The sequence below is a fragment of the Chrysochloris asiatica genome, unplaced genomic scaffold (genome assembly GCF_000296735.1).
Source record: "Chrysochloris asiatica unplaced genomic scaffold, ChrAsi1.0 scaffold00214, whole genome shotgun sequence".
NCBI classification, from domain to species: Eukaryota; Metazoa; Chordata; class Mammalia; order Afrosoricida; family Chrysochloridae; genus Chrysochloris; species Chrysochloris asiatica.
In genome coordinates, this window is record NW_006408732.1 from 4,564,332 (window position 1) to 4,575,470 (window position 11,139).

Consider the following 11,139-nt stretch of genomic DNA (forward strand, 5'->3'; position numbering starts at 1 on the left):
GATTCGGAAGTAGTTTGTCACTCTTTCTTCCTAGTCTGTCTTTGTTTTGTAGCTCATCTGAAACCTTTCCACCATGGGTGACCCTGCTGGTTATTTAAAATACCGGTGGCAGAGCCCTCAGAATCACAGCTACTCAAACCACGACAGCACGACAGACAGAGGAGTGGTGGCCATTTGGTTTTATGTCTATACTGTCTCTTTAAATCACTGTTAGCAAGAGTGATTTAATGGAGTTTACAGGTTCTATGTCCGAAGCTTCCTGATTATCTGCCCAAGGGTCCCCATTCCAAGTTTCAAGATCCCATTTCCTCCAAATCCATTGATCCCTCAATTTAGCATTAGACACCATTCCAGGTTGGGAGTTGAGCTGGCAACGTACTTTAGCCCTGTTTACACTAAGACTCTAAGTTTGTTTTTTGGCAACATCAGCTCTGGTACAACAAGAAATTAGGCTTTCTTTCAAGGCACAAGTGGAATCTTCTAAGTCTTTTATGTGGCTCTTGAGTAGTGACCTGAACACATCTCTTTCTTTTACCACTTGCTCTGTTGTAAGTAGAACCAACCAACCATCTTCTCTATAATTCAACTACCCTGATGAGTGTGAAGCTTGTTTACCCTATGAAATAAAAAGACCCTAGCCCTCACCCCTTGCATAGAAAAACTTCACTATCCAGGCAGCCACCAATGGACACAGCTGTTTTTACCCTTTGTAGGCAAATTCCCTTGTTGGTAAACCATATTTTATTTTATTTTCTATAATAAACTAATGTCTCTCGTATTGAGTACTTTCATCACCAATTAACTCAAAACGCTTTTTCTTTCTGGTCCTGAACCCAACAACTGGACTGGAAACCAGAAGTCTCTTGTAGAGTACTGTAAGAATAAATGATATTTCAACAATATTTAATGTACTAACGAGGAACATGGTACATTGTCACAATTTATTAAAATCTTCTTTAATTTCTCTCAACTATGATTTGAAGTTTTCAGCACCTGGATCTTTTACATCTTTGTTAGACTTATTCCTAAGTATTTCATGTTTTAAAATTTTAATTTAAATTTCCAATTGTATGTTGCTAGTATACAGAAATACAATTAATTTTTATATTTTAATCTTTTATCCTGCAACCATGTTTAACTCATGATTTGATCTACTAGGTAGACCATGTCATCTGTAATTAATGAGTTTTATGTCTTCCTTTTTAATTTGGATGCATTTATGTCTTTTTTTTTTTTAACCTGACTATATTTAAAATCTTCAGACTGTGTTGAACATAAATGGTGATAGTAAATATCCTAGTCTTATTCCCAATCTTAAAAGGAAACCACCCGTCTTTCATCATTAAGCATGATATTAGCTGTATGCTTTGCTTAGACACTCACAGGTTGAAAACGTTGACGTCTATTCTTGGTTTGCTGACAGACTTTTAATCAGAAATGGGCATTGGATTTTGTCAAATATTTTCTCTGTGCCTAATGAGATGCTCAAATGGTTTTTGTTTCCTTATTTATTACTAAGGTAAATTATGAGGATTGATTTTTTAATGTTAAACTAACTTTGCATTACTAAAACAAACTTTATATTTAACAATGATATGGTCTCCTTTTTGTATATTGATGAGTTCTAATTACTAAAATTTAGTTTAGAATTTTTACATTTATGTTCAAGAACCACAGTTTTCTTTGCCTGGTTTAGCTATTAAGGCAATGTGGACAATTTTAGAAGGGACAGTATGTTAGGATCCTGTTACCTCACTGTAGCTAGGAGCAGAGATTGCTAAATGGTTGCTATGTTATAATCTCACCTACCCCTTCACAGCATAGGTAGTAGGAGGGTAAGTCAAAAAATATTGCTACAAGGGTTACTCAGCATTGCAGTCTTGGTGTGACACTATGGGATACAGCACGGGACCGCAAGGTTGATTTGAACCACAAGGTCATCAATTCAAACTCACTAGCCACTCCTTGGAAACCCTATAAAGGAACACTAAGAGTCGGAACTGACTTGATGGCACTTATTACAACAACAAGAGTTCCAGTTCTACACAGGTTTATTTCAAACAATACTTTTGTCTTAATCTTGTTAGGTTAGGGTACCTTCAAAATCTCACCAAAAAAGTCTCAATTAAAGCAGTGGCTTCCAAAAGATCTGCAAAAGCCAGTTCAATTTTTTGCGAAAGGCATAGAATAATCACAGGGGCTTAATAGAAAGATGTGGGTTTTTTTTTTAAATCTTTTATTGTGAATTGAGGTATAGTTTACATGGGAGAACATTGGTTTTGTATTCAACCTATTGTATTTTGTTTCACTGCAATGATTGCAATCCCTTCAATGCACCATCAGTTAACAGTATTTGCCTCTATTCCCTGTTTTATATTTATTTTATATATATATACACAAAACGTTTATATCAAAATATAATAGTTTAAACAACCAAAGGTCACATTTTGCAAGCCAGCCTACTGCCCACCAGCAGCCAACCTTTTACTTTCCATGAGTCTAGAATCCTCAACTAACTCCCTCTCTCCATGCCATCACCTCTGCCTCCGTTTCTGGTTAGGATCCCATGTTCCACTCATGTTCTTCCCTCATGATAGTCCCAGGGTCCTCTGTTCCTGGAATGTAAGATTAACTACTCCCCCCTTTTTGTTACAAAACGTCTACCTTTATAGTTGTGACTATCGTAATCAGTCATGACAACAATTACTCACTATTGAATCAAATGAATCCTCTCCCATCTACTTTCACTAGGCCCATCTATACAAGATGAAAACTATTCAGTGGAGATTCTACTGACCCCACACACTCTGAAACTAAACTTCCTCTTGACAACTAGTAAGCCAGCCACTTTGTGCCTTTATAGCGCCCACCTCCCCACCTTTTAGGTAGCCAATGTCTAAGTTGCCCGTCCCTATCAACCCTGTGTACTGATCCTTGGTGTGAAGACTCCTTCCTTCTCAATTGGTATTTTGAGCAACTACATTCATAAGCAAAGGTCAAGTTCATCAAACTGTAGCAACTTACATATGCTTCCTGTATCAAACTTGTTTATGGTCCTCTAGTCGAGTTTTGATCAGCAAGTCATCCAAGCTAGGTCATGGTACTATCTACAAGTTTGGGCATTCTTGCCCGTATCCCCTCACTTCATATCAACTAGATGCTTCACTCTCAGCTGTAGCCCCCAGTGGCTAGGTCAGTGTCTAGAGCTCAGGAGTTCCCAATTCTCTCTAAACTTTGGATCAACCAGCCCTTCCTTTACTCTCACTTATCTCAAGATCAACAGAAGTCTATGGAACATGATCAAACTAAGACCATGTCATCACTACTGCCTTTCCCCGACTCCACTCACAAACAGACTAACGCAGTCACCAGAAAGCTTACCAGACTGCTTGTGTGTTCCCTTTGAGTTTCAGTTATGGACTTGGGTTTGTCCTGAATGGCTTTAATGGCTTGCTTAGATGGCTCCCAGGAGAACAACTTGTTTGTTCTTGTAATAGACAAACAGTCTGCCTTCTCTTTTTTACCCCTGCTCATCTTAGGAAGATGTTTTAAGAAAATTGTATATTGCATTGGTGAAAAAAAGGCCAAAACAATTGCACTGAGAAATTTTTCTCCCATTACAACAATGCACCTGCCCATTCAAATGGGATACATTTAAGGTCATATTTTGGCTCTCATGGACTTGTATTAATTCTCTTTCATCTTCAGCCTGAATTTCCATGTGAACAAGGACTCTACATTAATAGCCTGAACATCATTTTTGAAATTGATTTCCAGTTTCTTCTTCAATTAACAATTTTTAAACATAACAATGAAAATTCAAATGGAATAGTAAAAAACAAAGCCAATTATGCAATTGCATTAAAGGAACAATCACTACCTAGAATGTGCTCAGCACCATGCAATATTCTCCAGCAGATAAACAAGATTATTCCCTACAATCCATAAGCTTAAAATATTAGGCTCACTAAACATATACAAAAATAATCAAATTGTTAAGTGCCGTCTACCCGGTTCCAACTCATTATGACCTGATACAGGGTTGTTGTCGTTAAACACCATCGAGTCAGTTCCAACCCATAACGACCATGTATAGGGTTTCCGAGGTGAACTTGAACTGCCAACCCTGTAGTTCAAACCAACTTTTCAGTCCAGCGCATTAACCCACAATGCCACACCAGGACTCTTGGAACAGGGTAGACATAGTATAAATTAAATGTCAATAAATGACATAACAGAGAAAAAGGAATTCTCAAATACGATGAAAGGTTATGAGTTCAATTTATATCATCAATATGTCCTTAATAAAAACAACAATATATATGTATATGATACACATACACATATATATGCATACACACACATACATAAAACAACAACAAGTCCTGGTGTGGTGCTATAGGTTAAGCACTGGACCATAAGACCAGTGTGAATTGCAAGGCCACACTTCAAACTCGCCAGTTGCTCCTCACAAACCCTGTATAGAGTTGCTATGAATTAGAATCAACTTTGATGGCACGTAACAACAACAAATTTTTGTTGTTGTTAAGTGCCATCGAGTCGGTTCCGACCCATAGCGACCCTGTACAGGGTTTCCGAGGGTGTAAATCTTTACGGAGTAGAAAGCCTCATCTTTCTCCCGCAGAGCGGCTGGTAGTTTCGAACTGCTGACCTTAAGGTTCGCAGCCCGATTCGTAACCACTACGCTACCAGAACAACAACAAATATATATATATATACATATATATATAAACATACTTCGCTCTACTTCTAATAATAGCAGGAGTGCTAAGAATTAGTGCTAAGAATCAATTAAAAGATATGGCATATTATAATATCGTAAATTGTTCCTATATTATCTGAGCATAAATCAAAAGAAATGCATTTGATCATTTTCCCTGTAACTTACTGTTGCTATTTTGGTCTGGAGAAAGTTCTCCTTTTCTTCATCTACTACAATTTCATGTCCAGTTTTGAAAAATTCAAGCATTTGGGGGATGTCACGGCCAATGGATTCTAGTAAGAAAAAAAAAAAAAAAATCCAATGCTATCACATCTCAAAGAAGGAGCAAAAATGACTAAATAAAATGAAAGTTTATGCCCTGTGCAAGTATGGCAGATGTGTGGTCCCTCTGATACCCACTTTTGGTGTTCATGCCCTTGTAGCATGCATAACAGTTATGACATGCTTATCTAACCAATAAAATTTGAATGTTTATTTGGAAGAGACTGCCTCCCTTGGTGGTTTTGAAGATTTGTTGTTGTTGTTAGGTGCCATCAAGTTGGTACCGACTCATAGCGACCTTATCACAGCAGAACGAAACACTGCCCAATCCTGGGCCAACCTCACTATTGTCGCCACACTTGAGTCCATCGATGCTGCCACTTGGCCAACCCATCACATTGAGGGTCTTCCTCTTTTTCTCTGACCCTCCACCATACCAAACATGATATCCTTCTCTAGCGACTGGTCCTTCCTGATAATATGTCCAAAGTATGAGAGACGAAGTTTGGCCATCTTGACCTTCAAGGAGCACTCTGGCTGCACTTCTTCCAAAACAGATCTATTGGTTCTTTTAGCAGCCCAAGGCACTTTCAGTATTCTCCTCCAACACCATAACTCAAAAGCATCAATTCTTCTATGGTCTTCCTTATTCACTGTCCACCTTTTGCATGCATATGAGGTTACTGAAAATACCATGGCTTGGGTCAGGCACACCTTAGTCCTCAAGCTGACATCTTTGCTCTTCAACGCTTTAAAAAGGTCTTGTGCAGCAGATTTGCCCAATGCAATACGTTGTTTGATTTCTTGACTGAGCTTTGGTAATGTAGTGGTTACGAATCGGGATGCAAACTGCAAGGTCAGCAATTATAAACTACCAGCTGATCCGTGGGAGAAAGACGAGGCTTTCTACTCCCATAATAAAGATTTACAGCCTCAGAAACTCTGTACAGGATTGCTATGAGTTGGAACTGACTCCACGGCATAAAACCACCACCTACTTTGAAGATTTACAGCCTTGGAAATCCTACACAGGGTTGCTATGAGTCAGAACGAGCTTGATGGCACACAATCACCACCACCTCTTTTAACCAAAGCTTACAGAAATAATTGTCTACAAATTCATTTCTACTTTTTTTTTCAGTTCAACTCACTATGACCAAACTAAAATAATTAATGACTTCCATGTTAGTTTAAGGCAGTTTATTTCTATTTCTAATATTCTGAGAGTTCCCACCATGAATGGGTATTGTTGTTGCTGTTAAGTGTCTTCAAGAAGGTTCCGACTCAGAGCGACCCTGCACATAACAGAACAAAACACTGCCAGGTCCTCATCCATCCTCACAATTGTTGTTATGTTTGAGTACATTGTTACTGCCACTTGCCAATGTTGTTGTCAGTTCATCATGTTGGGGATCGTCCTCTTTTCCACTGAGCTTCTGTATAACAGAACAAAATGTTGCCCAGCACTGTACCATCCTTACAATATTAGGTATGTTTGAACCTATTGTTGCAGCCACTGTGTGAATCCATCTTGTCGAGGATTTTTTTCCTTTACAAGGACCATCCATAACAATGTACTTCTCCAGGGAATGGTCCCTCCTGACAACATGTCTAAAGTACAAGAAAGGAAGAAGTCTTGCCAGCCTAGCTCCTAAGAAGCATTTAGCTGTGCTTCTTAATTGTTTTTCATAGGCCTTGTTTCATTACAATGATTGCAATCCCCTACATGTACCATCAGTTAACAATATTTACCTCTGTTCACTTCTCTTACACGTCTCCTGTGTCTCCCGCTAACCTTCATCTTTCCTCTGCCAACTTCCCTCTTGTACAGTGCCTTCTCTGTCACCCATGTTAACATGTGTCTACTCTCTAGCCAAGGAATAATCTCCCATATCCTCCTTGTAACAATCATAGAATGTTTATCAAGAAAACCTTTTCTAATTTCTCACAGCAGAGGTCTCATACTATATTACAATATCAGTCTTTTTGTGATCGACAAATTTCACTTAGTATAATGTTCTCAAGGTTAATCCAGCTCATGAGGTGTTTTGCAGACTCTTCATTATTCTTCAACATTGCCTTAGTATTACTCTATTGAGTGTATGTACCAAAGTTTAACCATTTTTATGTTGATGGGCATATAGGCTGGCTCCATCTTTTTAATGTCTCTCTTGTAGACAACATATTGAATAATCCTGTTTTCTTATCCATTTTGCTACTGTCCGTCTCTGGTTGGGTACATTTAATCCATTGACATTCAGTGCAATTACTATAGGTATGAATTGCTTGCTGTCATTTTGCTGTGTGTTTTTTATGGTGCTGCCCATTATTTTGTTCCACATAATTTTCTGTGCTGAGTTCACTTTGTTTGTGGGTTTTCTTTTCATTTTCATTTTTGCTAGTGTTTACCTAAATCTTATTAATTTTCCTTTTTTATTTTGATGTGGCGGTGCATTAATTTTCATTGAGGTTACACTGTCATTTATTAAATTCTCTCCCTTTAAAACAGTGTTTTAGTTTCAAATCAACTCAACTTTTCTGTTGTGTAATTATAAATGCGAACACATTTATGAATAAAAACATTATCAACAACCATATCTGCATTGGAAGTGAAAGTAATTCATGGGGTACTTCTGTTGTTGCTGTTAAGTTTCGTCAAGTTGGTTTAGACTCATAGGAACCCTGTGTAGTTTCTGAGGCTGTAAAATTTTCAGGAACAGAAAGCCTCATCCTTTACCCACAGAGTGGCTAATGGTCTTAAACTGCCAACCTTGTGGCTCACAGTCCATTACTGATTGTACAGAGACACCATGCCCCCAAGGGTACTTACATCAAGGGAAAAAAAGCTAGCAGAAACAAAATGATGACATATTTCTTCCAAGAAATTTTAAAAATCAAGTTTCATCTATTTTTTATTTTATGAAACAAAAAAGTACTGAGAAAATTAGCCAAATGTGCATTCAAAAAATAGGAGAGACTGACTACAGTTCTGTAAGCAATTACAAAATATAAATCTGCAACATTAACATGCTACAAAACATGCACATTCCATCCAGCCAAGACAGCTACACTCACTCCTCTTAGTAAAACCTAGACAGAACGGGAAGCTAATGAGCTCAGCTGCAGGGACTTCTTGTTTGTTTTTTGATTTCATTCACTTGCTCAAAATATAATTTCTACTTTACCCTCAAGTCCTATGTTAGATCTAGATGAATTAAATGTTCTTAAACAAAATTCTGAATAGAAAATGAATAATGCAAGCTTCATTTGTGCCAATGCACATCTGGTGCATTCTGTTTTAACATTGTTGACAGGTTAATCATTTGTCTTCATGTTTAAAGAACACTAGCTTTGTCAGTGCTAGTAAGCAAGTCAGGTGAAGTGAGATGAAAGAAAACATTAGAAGAGGAGAAAGGTTTGTCTGCTTTTCAAGGTGCTTTGTTAAGCAAATGGAGGGTAAAAAAATCAAATCCATGGTAGGGACTGACCATGGTACACAGACGGTGTTCTTCATTTTGAAAGTAAAAATTAAGCAAAGCCCATATCAATAAAAATAAATATTCTAAAAAGAACCTTTTGTTATTTGGAGAAAGGAAATAAAGTACTTGTAAACTTTTCAGATTGAAAACAGTATTTTCAATTTTGCAATGAAAATACTAATAAAAAAATTTAAGACTAGAGAAAGTAGTTATACAGAGAATGAGTAAAGTGGCAAAAGTGACAAAGTATTTTCTTTGAAAATTCAGTTCACTGTGCATAGAAAGGAGTTAAAACATGGATATTTGGGGTATTCAGTATCAATATTAACTGATTACATTTAGTAGTTTAATTTTGTTCTGATATAAGAAGTTTGTTGTTCATTAGAAACATTTCATTAAAAATTATGAAAAATATTCCAGAATTTAGGGAGAATTCTTGATTTAGTGGAGGCAATCAAATAGAAACAAAGCTCTAGCAAAACAAAAGTATTTGGAGAATTCATTTGAATTTGCATAAGCTAAAAAGCATTATACATAACTCAGACAAGAGTTAGTGGATATCATGCATGAAGAATTTTAGTTTTTTGTTTTTTTTCTATATCACATCAAGAGTTGAAATTTCAAGACACATTTATTTAAACAACAACAAAAAAATACATGTTCTCTTTACACTATAAAATTTTGCTTGAAGAAATACCTAGTCTGACAATGAACTTAATTTTCTTTCTAAATTTATGCTTTGTTTCTATTAAATACATCAACATATTAAAAGAGGCCCCTAGGCTTTAAATTCTCAGCATCCTTTGATTTTTCTCTTTCTCTCAACCTGTCCAATCATAACTACTCAGTTGCAAAGTCCTAACAGTTTTACATTTATCCGCTTTACTCTAATAGCTTATAATGATCCTAGCATAAAGATTCATCACCCTTTGTTGTTGTTAAGTGCAGTCAAGTCAGTTCCAACTCAACTCAGTTAAGTGCCAACAAGGCAAGCATCGCTGCATAGGGCTTCTAAGGAGAGGGTGGTAGATTTGAATTTACCTTGTGGTTCGCAGTCTAGTGAGGCTCTTACAACACCAGCCTCTTGTTATTGCATTGCATCCTAACTGATCTTCCTGTTCACTAATGCATCTTACAAATTCATATCAGATTTAAAAACTCATAATCCATTGCTGTCCACTCAATTCCAACTCATAGTGACCCTAAGGACATTCAAGCAGAATCGTCCCAAAAGGTTTCCAGGGCTCTAAATCTTTATAGAAGCATACTACCACATCATTCTTCCATGAAGCTGCATACAGACTATATTGACAAATTGGTAAGAAAGTAAACAAAATAATATGATGATAACATACTTAGTGGTTAACACAGTCCACTAATTTTAACCTAGAATAAGACCAAATTTATAGAACTGTACTAAAAGTAAGTAGATTTCCAATTTATATTAGGTTAACAATTATACTGGCAAAAGAAAAAAAAAAAATCTAATCCATGCGTTCTGATGTAACAGTACATACCGTCTACATTGTTGTTGTTCCTAGGTACCACAGAGTAGGTACCGACTCCTAGCGACCCATTGTACAACAGAATGAAACACTGCCCGATCCTGGGCCAACCTCAAAATTGGGGCCATGCTTGAGCCCATTCATGCTGCCACTTTGCCAATCCATCTTACAGAGGGTCTTCCTCTTTTTCTCTGACACTCCACCTTACCAAGCATGATATCCTTCTCTAGCGACTGGTCCCTCCTGACAATATATCCGAAGTTTGAGAGACAAAGTTGGGCCATCCTGGTCTCCAAGGAGCACTCTTAGTAGCTGAACTTCATCCAACACAGATAAGTTGATTCTTTTGACAACCTATGGCACGTCCAATATTCTCCTCCACTACCATAACTCTCGGGGTCAAATTAGTGAATGATGCAGAAAGTATCAAGAGAAGACGGACGGAATACACAGAGTCACTATACCAAAAGGAAATGGTTAATGTTCAACAGTTTCAAGAGGTAGCATAAGATCCAGAGCCAATGACACTCAGGGAGGAAGTCAAAGGTGCATTGAAGGAATTGGCAAAGAATTAGGCACCAGGAATTGATGGAATAAAAACTGAAATCTTTCAAGAAAGTAAGGCGGCACAGGAGGCACTCACTCATCTCTGCCAAGAAATTTGGAAGACAACTGTCTGGCCAACTGATTGGAAGAGATACATATTTGTGCCCATTCCAAGAAGAGGTGAGCCAATGGAATGCAGAAATCATCGGACAATCTCTTTGATATCTCATGCAAGTAACATTTTGCTAAAGGTAATACAGAAATGGCTACAATCATACATTGGCAGAGAACTTCCAGAGGTTCAAACCGGATTCTCAAGAGGCCATGGAACGAGGGATATCACTGCTGATGTCTGAGCAATCTTGGCTGAAAGCAGAGAATATCATAAAGATGTTTACCTGGGCTTTATTGACTACACAAAGGCTTTTGATTGTGTGGATCATGACAAGCTATGGACAACATTGTGAAGTATGAGTATTCCGAAACACTTAATTGTGCTCATGAGGAATCTGTACATGGACGAAGAAGCTGTTGTTCGAACAGAACATGGGAACACTGAATGGTTTAAAATTAAGAAAGGTGTGCAACAAGGTTGTATTCTTTC

General features: G+C 37.4%; 1 protein-coding gene across 1 annotated transcript in view; it reads right to left on the bottom strand.

Moving 5' to 3' along the window:
• LOC102841922 (39S ribosomal protein L1, mitochondrial-like) overlaps positions 1-11,139 on the bottom strand; it is a 136,116-nt gene that overhangs the window by 51,458 nt on the left and 73,519 nt on the right. The window contains exon 7 of the mRNA XM_006872902.1: positions 4,910-5,016. Coding sequence (XP_006872964.1) covers positions 4,910-5,016 — 107 coding nt within the window. The remainder of the gene's footprint in view (positions 1-4,909; positions 5,017-11,139) is intronic.